Here is a 19791-nt window from a genome sequence, read left to right as displayed (position 1 = left end):
AAATCTTTTTAAATTAATGTTAATGACACAATTATTATAACTAGAAAGAAACATTCTTTTTTTTTCATTTTTAATTCTTCTGTCATATATTACATCTTGACTGCAGTTTCCCCTTCCCCTAGCCTCTCTTTACTACATCTCCTCTCTTCCAGATCCACATGTTCTCTGCTTCTCCTCAGAAAAGGAGAGGTCTCCCAGGGTTTTCAAACAAACATGACATAACAGACAGGAAGACCAGGCATATATCACCACATCTAGGCTAGATAAAGCAAGCAGTAGGAGGAAAAGGGTACCATAAGTAAGCAAAAGAGTCAGGGACAGCTCCTTTTCTCACCGTTAGGATTCCCACAAGAACAACAAGCCATTTAGCCACAATGTATATCCAGAGGACCTAGGTCAGACTCCTGCCGACTTCCTGATCTCTGCAAAACCCCATGAGTCCCACTCAGTTGATTCTGTGGTGCTCCTGATCCCTCTGATTCTTCTGATTCTTCTTCTTCCTCCTCCATAGAACTACCAGAACACTATCCAGTGTTTGGCTGTGGTACTCAATCTGCTCCCACTAGTTGCTAGATGAAGTCTCTCTGGTATCTCTGATGATGATTCTGCTAGGCTACAGTCCCAGATTACTCTGCAGGTAGGACAAACTGTAAAGACGGTTTTGTGGCTGGGTTGGTATCCCAATCCCACCACTTGAGATCTTTCCTGGTTACGAAAGATGGCCTATTTAGGCACTATGAAGGAATTAAAAAAAAATCTGTAAAATTATCTAAAACAACCCCCTGCTTTACAAAGAAAAAGCCAAAACTCCATAGACTAACTTACTTAAATTCACTAAGAAGCAATTGTAGATTGATTCTGCTGGGTTTTATATTTTATGTACATATTGGCATATCAAATAATAATTTTAGAATTTTTTAACTTACATTTGTTCATCATAAGGTAGAATTTGGGGCTCCTGAGGAAACTGAAGGTGCTCTTTAGAACACATACATTTAAAATGTTATGAAGTAACCCTAACATCAGTGATGCAAAGTCTTTTACATTGCATTTGACTGATGTAACATATTTTTGAGGAAATGACTCAATGTTCAGTATCCTTGTCAACAAGAATATTCCCTGAACTCCACCAAATATGAATGAACTAGGACACATTTATTTTCAGTCTTGATATCTGGAGTTGATTGTTTGAATGTAGCAGCCTGCAGACATGACAAGTACCAACCAGTGTTTACTGGCATAAACTAGAGGGAATACATAGTGTGAGTGAGGTCTCTGAAGGAATCTGATGATATATAACACTGCTTTCCCTTTAGGAACAACTAAATGGTGCACTGGGGCAAGATATATATGTCTGGCCAAATCTCAAGTTAGAGCATCTATAACACTGTCAAATTAGCAGTGATGGGAAAGATATTAAAGCAAAGTGCTTTAGGGAAGAGAAAGAAACTTGTGCACAGTGAAGGCTCCTTGGAGAACGTGGGAGTTGATCCAGAGTCTGAGGAGATAACACTGACAGAGCCTGAGACTCCTAATAAGAGATATAGCTTCTCTATAAAACTGGTACAAACCATTGACCTCTTAGACAGCTTCCTCTTTGTCAAAGCAGAGATAGCACCATAATCATGTCTACTGTGAGAGCGAAATAGACTAATGGGTGGGAAAATATTTTCAGAATTATTACCCTCTTTCTAACTCCAGGACTGTTGTTCATCACAATACTAACAGCTGTATGAGGAATTCTGCACCAAACACTTAAACACAAGTGAGAAAGTGGAATTGAATAGGATATACCAAGTAGATTCAGAACATTCAAATTAGAGTGAATAAACCTTGACTTTCTCGCTTTATCATTTCTACAGCCAAGTAGGGCTTGCTCCCATTAACTTATTTTGAGAGCCTAGAAACAAACACATATTTATAGATAAATCCTGAAAGTCCCCACCATTTAGCTTCTGTAGGACCATGAAAGGCAACCTGGTTCCTGGCTGAGCAAAGACTAGAAACCCTGGAGACCCTGAAGGGATAGAAAGCATTTTGTCCTGCTCCTGGGAACCTGACTCCTGTCACATAGCTACAATCCTTCATAGATTTGTGGCCATCAGTCACATAAGGGCAACACCCCAAGCCACTCCACAGGTAGAGGATATGACCTGTGGTCACCTAAAGACAGATCTCGATTTTAATGAGGTACCTAAAGATCTGGAGGACTTAGCCAATAAAATCTTCTTCCCAGACATTCCTCTCTGAGAAAGGTATTTAACCTCGGGCCCACCCTGAGAAGTGGGGTATGGTTTTACTCATCCACTTTCCACCATGACAAAAAATGCCTTAAAACCACAGACTGCCTCTTTTCATCGGGATCCAACATGGGGAGCCATAGAGAAGGCCTTTGCCTATAGAGCTGCCATCTAATCTCCCAAACAAGGCCCCTCTGTGCTCCCAGCCATGATCGCCAAGCCAGCCGCCCACAGACAAGCGAAGGACTTATCCCCATGGATCCAGCAGGAGTTCCCTTTTTTCCCCACTCAGCCCTGGGCTAGATCCAGCCCCCACTCTGTTCTTAGCTCTTCTGTGGCTCCTAGTGGCACCTGGTTGCCTATGAGCCTGAGAACCAGATGGCTCTGTCCTCCTTGCAAGCCCAGGGACCCACAAAGCCATCTCTGGCTGTCCCCAGAACCTCAGACTGTGTTTCCTCACCCCCTGAGTGTTGTCCCTCAGCTTCCCCATAGCCTGACACCTGCATCTTGTCTCCCTGAGTTGCCTGAGCCTTGTGGCAAGCAGACATGAGACCCTATTAGCCTTACAAGCTTCCAGGTTAAAACCCAAGGATCTTATTTCAGAAAGACTCATCAGGCTATACCTTGGAGGAAGATGTCGAAAAAAAACCCATACATTTGTTGATTTCAACCATAATGGTAGCCTTTTCCTTCAGGGTCTTTTGCCAGTTTCTAATGAACTGTTAGCCTTTCAAATGATTCAGTAAGCAAAACTCTCAAAATAAAGATTTTACACTTAGGAAGACAATTTGGCAGTACCTCAGAAAATTGGAATTAGTTCTACCTGAAGACTTGGTTATACCACTCCTGGGCATATTCCCAAGAGGAAACATGCTCCACTATGTCCATAGCAGCCTTATTTATAATAACCAGAAGTTGAAAACAACCCAGATGTCCCGCAACAGAAGAATGGATACAGAAAATGTGGTACATTTCTACAATGGAGTATTACTCAACTTTTAAGAACAATGACTTCATGAAATTTGCAGGCAAATGGATGGAACTATAAAATATCCTGAGTGAAATAACCCAGACATAAAAGAACACACATAGTATCTACTCACTGATAAGTGGATATTAGCACCAAAAGCTCAGAATACCCAGTATACAACCCACAAAACATATGGAGCTTAAGAAGAAGGAAGACCAAAGTGTGGATGCTTCAATTCTACTTAGAAGGGGGAACAAAATAATCATAGGAGGTAGATGGAAGGAAGGACCTGAGGTGGAGAGAAGAGGGGGAGAAAAAAGAGGGAGCAGGAACAAGTATGGAAAGAGACAGGAGAGAAGTACAGAGGGTCAGGAAAGTGAATAGAAATATGTAGCAGTGGGGGTGGGGAACTGAGGGTAGCTACTAGAAAGTTCTAGATGCCATGGAAGCAAGAGGCTCTCAGGACACAACAGGGATGACATTAGTCAAAATACCCAACAATGGGGAGATAGAAACTGTAGAGACCACCTCAAGTAGATAGGCATGACCCCCAGTTGAAGGATAGGGCCATCCACCCATCTCATTTTTTTATTCTGACATATTTTTTGTTTTTAATATTTATTTATTTATTTTATGTATGCAAGCACACTATCGATATCTTTAGACACACCAGAAGAGGTCATCAGATCCCATTACAAATGGTTGTGAGCCACCATGTGGTTGCTAGGAATTGAACTCAGGACCTCTGGAAGTTAGTGTTCTTGACCATTGAGCCATCTCTCTAGGCCCTACTCTTAACTTACTTTCTCTCTCTTTCTCTCTCTGTCTCTCTCTGTCTCTGTCTCTCTCTCCCTCTCTGCCTCCCTCCCTCCCTCCCTTCCTCCCTTCCTCCTTTCTTTCTTTCCTTCCTTCCTTCCTCCCTCCTTCCTTTCTCTTTCTTTTTGATTTCTTTCTGTTATTATTATTATTTTTAACCTTTTTTTTACAGTCCACTTGCTATTCCCCTCCCATTCTTCCATCTGAGAATTCCTCATCCCTTTTCTCCTCCCCACTTCTCCAAGAGGAAGTCCCCACTCTGTCACAGGCCCCCATACCCTGCCAGGCATCCGCATTCCATGGGGACCTTGGACCAGCTAGTGTATGCTGCCTGGTTGATGGCTCAGTGTCTGAGAGATCTCAGGGGTCCGGGTTAGTTGAGACTGCTAGTCTTCCTGTGGGGTTGCCCTCTTCCTTAGCTTCTTCCAGTTTTTCCCTAATTCAACCACAGGGGTCCCCTGCTTCTAGTCATTGGTTGGATGTAAGTATTCATTTCCATCTCAGTCAACTGTTTGTTGGGGCTTTCAGAGGGCAGCCATGCTAGGCTACTCTCTGTAAGTACATCATAGCATCAGTAATAGTATCAAGCATTGGAGCCTCCCCTTGAGCTAGATCTCAATTTAGACCAGTCACTAGACCTCCTTTCCTTCAGTCTTTTCTCTATTTTTGTCCCTGCAGTTCTTTTAGATAAGGACAAATCTGAGTCAGAAGTTTTGACAGTGAGATAGCAACCCCATCCCTCACTTGATGTCCTGTCTTTCTACTGGAGGTGGATTCTAAAATCTCCTCTCCCCATTGTTGGGCATTTCATCTAAGGTTCCACTTTTTGAGTCATCTTGAGATTCTCTCACCCCCAGAGTCTTTGGTGCATTCTAGAGGTTCCTCTCACCTCCCACCTTCTGAGGTTGAATATTTCTATTCATTCTGCTGGCCCCTGAGGTCTTCACTCCTGGTCACTCCCCAATGCCTTATCATGTTCCCTCTTTCCCTTTCCCCTGCCCTTCCCTTTTCCCACCAATTTCCATCCCTTCTTCTGCCCTCTGTTTTCTTCTCCCTCTCTAGTAGGACTGAAGCATCCTTATTTGTGCCCTATGGCTTATTAACCATTTTGAGTTCTGTAGATTGTATTCTGGGCATTCTGTGCTTTTTTGGGCTAATATCCACTCATTGGTGAGTACATACTATGCATGTCCTTTTGGGTCTGAGATAGCTCACTCAGGGTGGTATTTTCTAGTTCTATTCATTTCCCTGAAAAACTAATGGTGTCCTTATTCTTTTAAAAAATTATTTTATTTATTTACATTTTAAATGTTATCCACATTCCTGGTTTTCCCTTCTCAACCCCCCTTTTTCATCCCCCTCCATCCTGCTTCTTTAAGAGTGCTCCTCCACCCACTCAATCACTTTTGCCTCACCACCCTAGCATTCCTATATGCTGGGTCATCAAGCCTTCACAGGACCCAGGGCCTGCCCTCCCACTGTTGCCATCCTCTGTTACATATGCAGTTGGAGTCATGGGTCCCTCCATGTGTACTATTTGGTTGGTGGTTTAGTCCTTGGGAGCTCTGGGGTGGCGGTCTGGTTGGTTGATATTGTTGTTCTTCCTATGTGGTTGAAAACGTCTTCAGTCCTTCCTCTGACTCCTCCTCCACTGGGGACCTCAGTCTGAGGGTGGCTGGAAGCATCTGCATTTGTATTGGTCAGGCTCTGGCAGAGCCTCTCAGGAGACAGCTATATCAGGCTCCTATCATCAAGCACTTCTAGGCATCAGCAATAGTGTCTGGGTTTGGTGGCTGCATATGTTCTCATTCTTAATATTCCGTTGTGTAAGTGAACCACGGTTTCTGTGTCCATTCTTCCATTTTGGGACATCTGGATTGCTTCCAGTTTTAGTCTATCACAAATAAGACTGCTATGAACATAGTGGAACACATGCCTCTGTGGCATGGTGGGGCATCTTTGGGTATATGCCCAGGAGTGGTATAGCTGGGTCCTTTGGTAGATCTACTTCCAATTTTCTGAGGAACCTCCAGCTTGATTTCCAGAGTGGTTGTACCAGTTTGCAATACCACTAACAACGGGGGAGTGTTGTGGATAGCTTTGAGGTTGTTCGTATTTTGATACTAATTCTGCTCTCCTGGGAGGGGCTGCAAATGAGAAATGAATCACATATTCAGGTGACTTCTTGTGAAACAACCCTTAGTGAATAAAGGAGCCAATCACTGGGTGAGTAGGCACGACTTCCTGATTGGATAGGGGAAGAGAGGAAGCAGAAGGGAGAGAGGGTCCTTTTTGGATGGGATAGAGATAGGGGAAGATGTAGCTACTTGTGTCTCCAGGTTTATGGTGAATGGCCACTGGAGGATTTAAATTAATATGGTTTACAAGATTAGCATTCTACTTGTTGTGCCTAGAGACTGAGTTATCATTGTTTCTGAACTAAGTTTCTGTGGTGTTTTTATTCTCGAAATGACTTGACTGAGTTTAAGATAGTAAGGCATGGCAGCAAAGCCTGGGTTTGCCTGAGGTGCACCACAAAGGCTGTGGGGGTTTTGAAACACAGAGCTGGTGTGGAAATGACCCTTGAGAGGAAACATAGCAAGTTGGGTCGAGAAATTTTGGAGCTGTGGTGCCATGTGGCCTGCTGGTGCTGGCATAGTGTGGGAATGTGGCACTCATTTTTAATACTTCCTACAACAGAGGTGTGTTCCTCTTTCTCCACATTCTTACCAACATGTGCTGTGACCAGAGTTTTTAATCTTAGCCATTCTGATTGATGTAGGGTGGTATCTCAGGGTCATTTTGATTTGCATTTCCCTGATCAGTAAGGACTTTGAATATTTCTTTAAGTGCTTCTCAGCCATTTGAGATTTCCTTGTTCTGAATTTTCTGTTTAGTTTTACTTTTTACTTTTTTCTGTTTACTTTTTGATTGGGTTGTTCAAATTTTTGGAGGTTGGATTCATGAGTTCTATATATTTTGGATATTAGCCATTTATCAGATATAGTGATAGTGAGGATTTTTTCCCAAACTGTAGGTTGCCAATTTTTCCTATTGACTGTGTCCTTTGCCTTACAGAAGCTTTTCAGTTTCATGAGGTCCCATTTATCAATTCTTGATCTTAGAGCCTGAGCCATTGGAGTTCTGTTTAGGAAAATTTCCCCCATGCCCATGCTTTCCAGGCTCTTCCCAACTTTCTTTTCTATTAGATTCAGTGTGTCTGGTTTTATGTTAAGGTCCTTGATACCCTTGAACTTGAGCTTTGTGCAAGGCAGCAAATATGGAACTATTCATTTTTCTACATACCAACTGCCAGTTAAACAAGGACCATTTATTGAAGATGCTTTCTTTTGTCCATTGTATATTTTTGGCGTTTTTATCAAAGATCACGTCTCCATAAGTGTGTGGTTTTAATTCTACTCTATTCTTCAATCTGTCTGTCTCTGTACTAAAAATCCTGTCATTTTATCACTATTGTTCTGTAGTATAGCTTGAGATCAGGGATGGTGATTCCGTCAGAAGTTCTTTTATTATTAAGAATTATTTTTGCAATCTTAGGCTTCATTTTTCATATGAAACTGAGAATTTGCTCTTTCCATGTCTTTGAAGAATTGTGTTGGAATTTTGATGGGGAATGCATTGAATCTGTAGATTGCTTTCGGGAGGATGGCCATTTTTACTATGTTAATCCTATGAATACATTAGCACGGAAGATATCTCCATTTTCTAGTGTCTTCTTTTGATTTTGCTTTCAGTGACTTGAAGTTCTTGTCATACAGATCTTTCAGTTGTTTGGATAGTTACCCCAAGATATTTCATATTATTTGTGACTATTGTGAAGGGTGCTGTTTTGCTATTTTCTTCCTCATCCCGTTTATCATTTGTATAAAGGAAAGCTACACATTTGTTTGAGTTAATTTTATATCAAGTCAATTTCATGAAGTTGTTTATCAACTGTAAAAGTTCTCTGGTAGAACTTTTGGGTTTAATCAAGTATACTATCATATCATCTACAAATAGTGATACCTTGACTTTTTCTTTGCCAATTTGTAGCCCCTTGATTTCCTTTTGCTGTCATATTGTTCTGGCTAGAACTCCAAGTACTATATTGAATAGATAAGGGGAGAATGGGCATTCTTGTCTTGTCCCTGATCTTAGTGGGACTGCTTCAATATCTATCCATTTAATTTGATATTGACTGTTGGTTTGACATATATTGTTTTTATTATGTTTAGTTATGAGCCTTGAATTCCTGTTCTCTCCACTACTTTTAACATGAAGGGGTGTTGTATTTTGTCAAACATTTTCAACTTCTAATGAGACAATTATGTGATTTTTTTCCTCGAGTTTGTTTATATAGTGGATTACATTAATGGATTTTTTTGTATATTGATCCACCCTTGCATCCCTGGAATGAAGCCTACTTGGTCATGGTAAATGATGGTTTTGATGTGTTCTGGATTTGGTTTGCTAGAATTTTATTGAATATATTTGCATCAGCATTCATAAGTTAAATTGGTCTGAAGTTCTCTTTTTTTGTTGGATCTTTGTGTAGTTTAGGTATCAAAGTAATTCTGGCATTATAGAATAAATTAGGTATTGTTTCTTCTGTTTCTATTTTATGGAATATTTTCAGGAGTGTTGGTATTAGCTCTTCTTTGAAGGACTGTTCAAACTCTGTACTAAATCCATCTGGCCCTGGGCTATTTTTGTTGGGAGGATTTTTTTAATGTGTTACTCTATTTTTTTAGGGGATATGGGCATGCTTAGATAATTACCTGCTCTTGATTTAACTTTGGTGCATGGTATCTGTCTTGAAAATCATACATTTCATCTAGATTTTCCAGTTTTGTTGAGTAAAGCCTTTTGTTGTAGAATCTGAGTATTTTTTTTTGTATATCCCCCGCTTTTATCTTTATGTCTCTCTTTCCATTTCTGCTTTTGTTAATTTGGATACTGTCTCTGTGTCCTTTAGTTAGTGTGGCTAGGGGTTTACCTATTTTGTTGATTTTCTCAAAGAATCAGCTTTTGGTTTTGTTGATTCTTTGTATCATTTTCTTGGTTTCTACTTGATTGATTTCTGCCCTGAGTTTGATTATTTTCTGCGTTTTATTCCTCTTGGGTGTGTTTGCTTCTTTTTGTTCTAGGGCTTTCAGGTGTGCTGTTAAATTGTTTGTGTAGAATCTCTCCAATTTCTTTATGAGGGCACTTAGTGCTATGAATTTTCTTTTTAGCGCTTCTTTCATTGTGTCCTATAAATTTTGGTATGTAGTGCCTTCATTTTCGTTTTGTGATCATTTTTAGAAAAGGTACCATGGGGTTCTGAGAAGAAGGTGTATTTTTTTTAGGGTGATATGTTCTGTATATGTCTGTTAGATCCATTTGTTTCATACCCCCTATTAGTCTCACCATGTTTCTCTTTAGTTTCTGTTTTAGTGACCTATCCATTTGTGAGATTGGGGTGTTGAAGTCTTCCAGTATTATTTTGTGGGGTTCAATGTGTGTTTTGAGCTTTAGTAATGTTTCTGTTCTGAATATGGGTGCCCTTGTATTTGGAGCATAGATGTTCAGAATTGAGACTTTCTCTTTGTGGACTATTTATTTGATCAATATGCAGTATCCTTCTCCATCATGCTTGATAAATTTTGGTTGAAAGCCTATTTTATTGGATATTAGGATGGCAATTCCTGCTTGTTTCTTGGGACAATATGCTTGGAAGACTTTTTCCAGCCTTTTACTCTGAGGTAGTGTCTGTCTTTGTCATTGAGCTGTATTTCTTGTATGCAGCAAAATGCTGGATTCTGCTTGAGTATCCAGTCTGGTAGCTTATGTCTTTTTATTGAGACTTAAGTCTGTTGATATTGGGAGATATGAAAGACAGATGATTGTTAGTTCCTGTTATGCTTGTTGTTTTAGGTGGCTTTATTTGGATGTGATTCTCTCCTTTTAGTTGTGTTGTGAGATGACTAATATCTTGTTTTCCCTTTGGTGTGGGTATTCTAGTGTTACAATTTTCCTCTAGAATCCTGTATGGCTGGATTGGTACATAAGTATTGTTTGAATTTGGTTTTGTTATGGAATATTTTGGTTTCTACATCTGTGCTGATTGAGAGTTTTGTCAGATATTATAGCCTTGGTTGACATTTGTGTTCTCTTAGTGTCTGTATGACCACTGTCTAGGCTCTTCTGGCTTTTAGGGTCTATGTTGAGAAGTCTGGTGTAATTCTGATAAGTCTGCCTTTATATTTTAATTGGCCTTTTTTCTTTACAGATTTTAATATTCTCTCTTTGTTCTGTGCATTTTATGTTCGTATTATTATGCAATGAGAAGATTTTTCTTTTCTGGTCCAATCTATTTGGTGTTCTATAGGCTTCTTGTACATTTATGGCCATCCACCCTCCGTTTTTTATGTTGGTGAAGTTTTCTTCTATATTATCGTTGAAGGTATTTTGGCGTCCTTTGAACTAGGAATCTTCTCTCTCTTCTATTCCTATTATTCTTAGGTTTGATCTTTTCATTATGACCTTGATTTCATGGATGTTTTGTGCTAGGAGTTTTTCTGTTTTAATTTTTTGATCTTTGTGTGTCAATATCTTTTAAGGTATCTTCTATGACTGAGATTCTCTCTTCTATCTCTTGTGTTCTGTTTTTGATGCTTGCATCTTTAGTGCCTGACCTCTTTCCATTTCCATGGTTCCCTCCTTTTTGTTTTCTATATTGTTTCTACTTCCATTTTTAGGTCTTGGAGCACTTTGTTCAAATCCTTCACCTGTTTGATTGTGGATAGATGAGTGGAGGAGCACTCTCACAGAGGCAAAGGGGATGGGAAATTGGATGGGAGGGTTGCAGAGGGGAGACTAAAAAGGAGGACAACATTTGAAATGTAAATAAATAAAATAACCAATAAAAATAAAAATTATGACATCAACCCATGAAATTGGTTATAGGTTTTACCACATGGTTATTGTGTAGGTATATAAATAGTTTGTTAGTTTGGGATAAGATTATTGTTGCTATTAAGTGAGCTATTAAGTGAGTACTGACATTTAGGTGAAGAGAAAAATAAGTGATTAAAGTGACACTTTTCCTTGGGATACTCCCTCTAACATGAAGACAACTGCACTAAGGTTAAGGATTTTCTTCTATCATTGTGTTTTCCAACCCTAAGTAGAGGGGATATGTTTTGTAGTGAATGGTGGTGAAGACAGAGATTCATGATTGCTCAAGATGCTTAGAACAAGTAATGGGCAATTGTTCAGCTCTAAGGGAGACATTTATATTAAGCTCTCTATGGACATTATTTTGTATAATTCTGTAGGCTTGAGAGTTCAATACTTAAAGACTGAACTGGTGATACCCTTCTTTCTGGGTTGCCAAATTATGGAACATATCTCACAAAGACAGAGCTTGAATAGCAGCTCAAAGAATAAGTAAGCTATTTTCATATTATTGTTTGGGAAAGTATCAACATTAAAGAGTTAGTATCTCAATATTGCTTCAATAGCATTTAAATTTGTACATGGGTTTTAGAAAAGCTATTCAAACCATCATAAGCTGCACCTCTTAAGTTTTAGATGCTTTATCACTTATCTATCATTTTTCTTTTTGCTTGGTATGATCTTTCATATGCTTTTGAGGGACCACATTTATGCTTTGCTAGAATATATTTCCTTAGGGAAATTTCAGAGGCATCAATTAGAACAAGACTGATTTCTTCAGTATCATTTTCCTATGCATGTACTTATTTTATATCAGTTGTTTTTGTGTATTTCATACTGTATTTGCTGTTTTAATGCCTGCTTTTTATATCACAATTAAGCAGTATGAGTAAAACTGGTATTTGCTTTGTTTGGGTCTGGGATGGTTGGTTTTGACATTATGGATGTAGTCCCACTGAAATAAGCTGATATTTATCTTCAATAGTTCAAACATTTAAGATATGTGAGAAGATGAATTTCTATTTTTTTGGTAATATTTTCATTAATTATTTAAGAATTTCACATCTTGAACCCAAGCACCCTTACTTTCCAGTCCTTTCAGATCTGTAACTTCCTTTGGAGGAAGAGGAAGAGGAAGAGGAAGATGAAGAGAAAGAAAAAGAAGAAGAAGAAATAGAAACAAGTCTAAATATATATATATATATATATATATTTCTTTTTCCTAGCATGGCCAAACTCCCAATGGCCATTCCGTTAAAGAAAACTGAGTTCTTCCTCGCAAGCACCCACCAACGCCACAACCCGCCAATTCTGCAGAGGCACACTTCAGCATCCTCACTGTAATTTTTAAGACTTCTCTTATATGACTTTTGTCTAGGCTGCTACTCTTTTCGGGGTGTCGTAGAGGTAGGGATTTCCACAGAAGCCTTCTATAGTGCTTTCTGAACAGTGAGCCTTAACTATGGGAAAAGTAGTTTCCTTTCCTTTTACAGTTATCAGGAACATGGATCATGGATTTACACATGGCTTCTGGTGATATTGTGGACCACAGACACTCACATGATCTCTGGTGTCAGCCTTTGCTACTGATCTCACCATAGTCTCCTTTGGCAGTACAGACCATGGACATTAACCTGGACCTTTGCCACTGCACAGGCCACAAATGCCAGTCACAGCCCTCATTGGTAGCACAGGTCAAGCCAAAACCATGGCCTCAGATGGCTGTGCAGACCACTCAGATCAAGATGATACATGGCAACAGCATGACCCATGGACATCAACATGCCTTTAGGCTGAAAGATAGACCACAGGCATTCACATGACCTTTGGTGGCAACACAGGCCACAGACACAACACAGATTCTGGTCAAAGTAGGGCCACAGACTCAGGTATGGCTCTTAGTAGCAACACAGTTACAGACACCACTATGGACTCAGGCGCCTACACAGGACACTCAGAGAAGGTGAATTTTTGGAACATACTCTATTTACTAATATACTCTATAACTCTGCGTTTTAATGGTCATGATGAGCCATAGCCCTGAAAGTTATCCTGAGGCTTGGTTTGTGCATTTTCAAAGGAAATCACCATATGTAAATCAAATATACACATATTATTCCACAGAAGTGGAGATAGATCTCCCACAGATGCTGCAGTCACCTGATCACTATTCAGATGAGATAAAGTATTTGTAACCCACATGGGATACTTTTCTCCCTCAGAGATCCATAACTATATAATTACCTCCTGGCTTATGTTCAACATTTTAAATCATGATCTAGCTACTGTTGTCTTCATGTAATTGAAGCATCCAGAGGATGAGAGTCACCATGACCATTCATTTATTCATCTAAATGTTAGTAATCACTTAATAGCAACAATGATCTTCCTTTGAGATGATACATTATTTAGACCTCACAACATTGGTCATGGAGTAAAACCTGTAACAATTGCATTTATTGATGTCACGACTCCAACTCAAGTAAAAGGATTGTAAGTATTTTTCTATCTTCTTATAGTAAAAGTCTTCGTATTGGATATTGTTTAAGCTGTAAGTGATAAAATGATTGTCATCAAAGGAGATATATTTGTTGGTTCCAAGTACACTAGTAGCCTTTTGTTCAGTATAAGTTGTCAGCTTACAGAGAGATTTTAGTCTTTTGACAATATGCTAAGGAAGACTTTCCTAACAAGATGTTATTTTTTCTTTCAGAGACTGAATTTCTGACTAGAGACCTGATCTTGTATAAATGTGCTGGACTTGAGTGTTGTGTTATTTAGGAATGAAGGTAAGTCTCTAGGTCAACCTACTGTCTTCATAAAATTCTAGGGGTGTGAATTGTGGCAGCTGAAAGGGTAATCTTTGCCTTTTAAGATATTTGATTTTCATATTTTCAGTTTTAATATTTTTTTCATATAGCTAGAATTAATGTGTTTAAATAACATTGACGTTTTGGCTAGTTTCATTAGAACAGATATGTTTTATATGAGGTACAGAAGAGAACAAAAGACTTTGTTTGATTCTTATCTTTAAAACTTTGGCTTGTATGGGTGTGATCAAGTTAATTAAGTCTTTATCTTAGTTTTGATCAGAAAATATGTTACAATCTGGATTAATTGTTGAATTGATGGAATGGGGAACAATATAAAGTGTCATTGTAATCTGAGATCACATCTTCATTAAAAAAACCCAGAATGGATAGAAGTTACCACATAGGAAAGAAATCAGGCTTAGAAGCCAGTTTTATAGTTCACAGTGCAATAAAATAGGTATAATTTTATGCAAGCCACAACTGACTATGATAATATAATCTCGTGATCTTAAGCTCCCATTTTTCTGGTAGAGGCTCTTCTAGGATGGGTGATATAGTTTATGACCTCATGATGGTTGCACTAAAGTGTATACGAGGTCAAATACAATTATGTAGTTCTGAATCAAAACAATGATTTCTTCTAGGGAATGTTAATGAAAATAGCAAATAAAATTCACTGCTGTAGATAGTACAGCCCATGAAACCTGTGAAGGTCAAGGGATATGTGGCATGTATCTGTGCAGTAGTGTAGGCCTGGAAATGAGCCCACAGCCTGGGGAACCACAGGGAACAGCTTAGTGCCCTTGAGGAGAGTAGAGGAGCCAGCAGCACCCAGCACTTTGTGTGTTACCAAAAGCACTGTTCCTTTTAATATCAATGGTTCATTTCATGGGTTTTAAAGTTATATAAAGATGTGTAGATCCAGTTCTTGTCTCTAAATGAAAATTCATAAACGTGGATTATTTTCATAAAGACACACAAACTGACATTCAGATTTGATTCTCACTGACTTCTAAGCTATCCATACTGACTCCAGACAATAAATTTAACACTCAGACAAACAATAAGCCAGTCAACTGAGTTACTGTCTCATATTCATTTTAAGTTAGATGTAAAAAGTTTAAGATAATATTTCTTCATGACAGAGAACCAGTGTTTACTTTGGAAAGAAGTTGGTTTTAGGTTTTGCTTGTTGTTTTCTTTAGCCTTCTCATGTGATTCAATATGAGTGCATTTTAGTTTCCATATCTCTGGATTGGGACTAATAATTTACTTGACTCATAAGTTTTGATGATAAAGTAGGAGTTTCTAGATTGATGGTAGGAACATAATAAATATTATATAAATGACTTATACAGATAGCCGTGACCAACTTGACCTTCTGTGTATGTAAAATAACAAATTAAGATCAAATCAATCATTTTGCATTAACAACGTAGTAGAATTCTACCAACATAACAATGTCAGAAGATGAAGGACTAGGGAGACTTCATGACCTTTATACCTTGTGTTATTCTTTGAAGAATGTGTTAGTATGAGAAGAAATAGTGTTTTGTAAGGACGCTTTGTGATTTTAAAAAGTTTTTTTTTTAAGTAAATTACATAATACTTCAATCTATTAGACAGTTTTCAAACCACACATGGTGAAACATGCTCAGATCTCAGTATCATGGAGTCAGACTCATTGAGATTGGTGCAAATGCAAGGCCAGTCCAAAAAAAAAAAAATCAAAACCAAATTAAATAAAACCAAAAAAAACCTTTCTCTCATTGTAACCAATAATGACAAAAGACAGTATAGTGCCAAAGAAACTTTTAAAAAATTTTCTATTACATTTTATTTATGTTTATATTATATGAATAATCATATGACTAATGTGGAAGATATTTATATTATAATTCATAACAGTAGCAGAATTACTTTTATGAATAGTTCACAATTTGAGGGTTACCACAACATAAGGAACTACATTAAAGGATTGCAGCACTGGAAAGGTTGAGAACCACGGCTCTAGAAGCTGGTGATGGTTATCTCTTCCATGGGGCTTACATCTGACTCTACAAGAGTCAGTGCTTCTCTGCTCTGACTTCCTGACATGGTATGAGTTTTGATGCCTTTCTACCCACCCTATGCTGTTCAAATCTTCATCTGGAGACATAAACAACTTTTAATGTTCCTCTAAAGAACAAAGAAACTTTGTAATTCTTACTGTTTTCTTCTTTCCTGTTTTGCTTCTGTTCATATTCTTAAATTTTAAAAAACAATTAAAATACAATTATATCGTTTCCCTCTTCCCTATTCTTTTTCTAATCCCTCCTGTTTTAAAACACCTCGCTTCCCCTCACTGTTTTTTGGTATTCTTACACACACACACACACACACACACACACACACACACACCCTTCCCTAAATATATAAATATAGCCTGCTCAGTCTGTTTAGTGTTACTTGTATGTTGTGTATGTGATTTCAGGGCTGACTCCTTTGTACTGAGTTACCAACTAGGGGGCTCATCTCTGGGGAGAACTATTTCTCCCACTATCAGCATTTCTTATCTGACCGTAGATTTTGTCTAGTGGTAGAGACCGGTGAGACTTCCCCCTTCCATGTTAGCATGTCTGTTGCTGTTATGCTTCTTGTTTAGCATATTGTTGAGGTATCTTTGATGACGTTTTTCTGTCACTTTTGGGAGATACAATCTCATAGCAGATTTCCTAGTCCTCTGGTTTTTACATCCTTTCTAGCTCCCCCTTCCATGTTGGTTTCCAAGCCATAGGTGCAGGAGTTACTATAACCATAGGGGCTGGGAACTTCATGATCAGTTGTTCTCTATATTTTAAACAGCTGTGGTTTTCTGTAATGGCCTTCTTATGTTGCAAAGAGAAGTTTTTTTTGGTGAGGGGTGAGACCACATTTATTTGTGGGTAAAAGGATGCAGTTAGGAATTATTACTTCATTTTGTAAAGTTACAGTAGTAGATACTCTTTTAAGATTCATGATCTTAGTGTCTCCAGGTAATTTTTAGCTAGATTTTCAGCAGCAGACATGATTTCCCTACTGTTGAGTGGGCTGCAAGTCCAATTAGAGAGCTGTTGACTACATGCTTAGTATTTTATTTTTGTTGCATAGTCTATGGATTCTGGGAAAGAGATTATCAGCCTATGTGGAATAATTTTATTTAAATTATGTATGTATATGTATACACACAGATTATATATATTATAGATAATATTAAATAAATAAATAATAATGTGATTTCTTATGGTTTTTACACTGTTATTTGACCTGCCTAATTTGTCCCTCCTGAGTTAAAGTCCCTCCTCATGTTATTCATTTCCTTCTATAAATAAGATATGTCATCCTATTATCCCTATTTCTTTTTACAAAGATTAAAGTAAGTTATTTTTCTCCCACTGTGATATTTGTTTAAAACTTGATTCTATATGTAATAAAAATTTTGGTAAAAGTTTTAGAGATAATTCCTAATGTTTTTTCAAAAAACTGGAAATCATTAATCTACATTATTTATTCAAGTGAGTAACATATAAGGAATAAAGGGTGTCTTGATCACTCTACTCTGGATAACTTTCATCCAGATTAAAGACATCAATGTGTAAAAGCAAAAATCTCAATATAGTAAAAGTTAAGTGTCATTTTTTTATAGATGCCTTTACTCTTTATATGTAGTTTTCTCCTGTGTTTTTTGGTTGTGATAAACTACATGTCTCATGGACTAAGTAACACCAAGAGATTATTCTTGGTAATAATGTATTTAAGCATCTTAAGTTATCATATGACACAATGGAAATAATGAAAAAACTAGAACTGAAATTAATTTGTTTTATCTCATTTTTACATAGTGTTATGGCCTGATTGTTTTTATCACCAATTTTTTATGTTGGATTTGTAATTTTCAAAGTGAGAGTCATAATGTGGAGTCTTAGATATGGTCAATGCATGAGGAAAGAGCTCTTATAAATGATAGTAATGTTTAAGGAAAGAAAGGCTGGAGAAATGGTTGCCTCTTACCTTGTGAAGAGAGAAAATAAAACATGTCATCGGCAGAAAATGAGTTGTCAATATCTTGATCTTATATTTTCCAGCTGTCAAGAGAGTACTTGATAAACTTGTGATACTTATATTCTTTCAAATTTATGGTATTTTGTTACAATACACAGAAGAAATAAAAACATTAGGCTAGTATGGTATAACTTTGTTTTCAAAGTTAGAAAGGATTTTGAAATTTTCCAGTGAGTAACTTATCTAAGAATTTCTTGTTGACCTTTTTTTCTTGGCTGCAATTCAGCCATAGGTAGAGTTACTAGATTGAGATAATCACCTCTTCTAAACATAGTATGATCTATTTTTAATTTAAACTTGAATTTTTCTGCTTGTATCAGAATGCTTAAAAGGAACATTGGTACTCTGAAGGAAGGCAAGGTGAGGACAGACAGAAAGAATCAGAAGCCTCCTTTCCATTCTTATTTTCATCTCTTTTCCCTTTGCTACAGGGAAGCCACATAATCCCCAATGGAGAACAGTACAGAGGTAACTGAGTTAATTCTTGCAGGGTTAACAGATAACCCACAGCTCCAGATACCATTGTTCATTGTCTTCCTTCTCATCTATCTCAGCACTCTGCTTGGGAACCTGGGAATGGTAGGGTTGATTCTGCTGGACTCACGCCTCCACACTCCCATGTACCTTTTCCTTAGTCATCTATCTCTGGTGGACTTTGGTTATTCTTCAGCTGTTACTCCCAAAGTAATGGCAGGTCTCCTTTCAATAGACAAAGCCATATCTTACAATGCTTGTGGGACCCAATTCTTCTTCTTTGTAAGCTTTATAACCACAGAAAGCTTCCTCTTGGCTGCCATGGCTTATGACCGTTATGCAGCAGTGTGTAAGCCCCTGCATTACACCACCACCATGACCACAAACATATGTGCTTGTCTGACCATAGGTTCTTATGTCTGTGGCTTCCTGAATTCCTCTATCCACACTGGGAACATTTTCAGGCTCTCCTTCTGCAAGTCTAATGTGATAGACCACTTTTTCTGTGATGCTCCACCTCTCCTGGCCATCTCATGCTCAGACACCTCTGTCAGTGAGATGGTGATTTTATTTGTGGTAGGTTTCAATGATATCTTCTCTATTGTGGTCATCATGATCTCCTACCTGTTTATATTGATCACTATTCTGAGGATGCGTTCATCTGAAGGACGCCAGAAGGCCTTTTCAACATGTGCTTCACACCTTACTGCAGTCTCCATCTTCTATGGGTCAGGTATCTTCATGTACTTGCAGCCTACTTCCAGTCACACCATGGGAAGTGACAAGATGGCATCTGTATTCTATACCATGATCATCCCCATGTTGAATCCTTTGGTCTACAGCCTGAGGAACAAAGAGGTCAAGAGTGCATTCAAAAAGGCTTTGGAGAAAGCAAAATTTTCTATAGCATTCACATTTTAATTATATAGAACTTGCACAAATGCAGTTTTATCTACCTCAAATTAGTCTTTTCTCAGTTAAACAAGTGGATTACATGATATACAAAGATATATCATGACTTGTTCTCAAATAACAATGACATGTGAGACACTGCTCAGGAAAGAGAAATAATTGAGGCCAAGTCTTAGCCTTAAAATTTGTACCAGGATCACCGCAGTAAAACTCATTGTTATACATAGTCTTACAACCCCTGTTCCCAGATCAGACAATGAACTAAGCCACTGGAACATATTACCATGGGAGTAAAAGCACATCTTCACCCCTACTGCCTCAATATCACTGCAACACTGATCAATACTTTGTTTTCTAGGCAGTAAGATGAAGAAGTAAGCAAATGTCTTCATCTTGAAAATTAGAGATAGATTTTACTAATCTAATATTGAATGGATTTTGATACCTCTAGTGCCCAGGACAGTGCTAATTCATGAATTGGCCACTAAGTTCATTGTGTCATGAAGTTTTTTTTTGGCAGAATGTGATAAGTCTTTTCATCTGGCCA

The 19791-nt window shown here is 38.1% G+C and overlaps 1 protein-coding gene across 1 annotated transcript; it reads left to right on the top strand.

Annotated features, from left to right (window-relative positions):
• The first annotated feature begins 18308 nt into the window (after positions 1-18308).
• Positions 18309-19253, top strand: LOC114623445 (olfactory receptor 5B12-like). The gene has a single exon (XM_028770112.1). The coding sequence runs from the start codon at positions 18309-18311 to the stop codon at positions 19251-19253; it is 945 nt and encodes a 314-aa protein (XP_028625945.1).
• Positions 19254-19791: the final 538 nt, after the last annotated feature.

Source organism: Grammomys surdaster, unplaced genomic scaffold, assembly GCF_004785775.1.
Source record: "Grammomys surdaster isolate TR1022 unplaced genomic scaffold, NIH_TR_1.0 198, whole genome shotgun sequence".
NCBI classification, from domain to species: domain Eukaryota; kingdom Metazoa; phylum Chordata; class Mammalia; order Rodentia; family Muridae; genus Grammomys; species Grammomys surdaster.
This window is presented reverse-complemented; position numbering and strand designations above follow the sequence as displayed.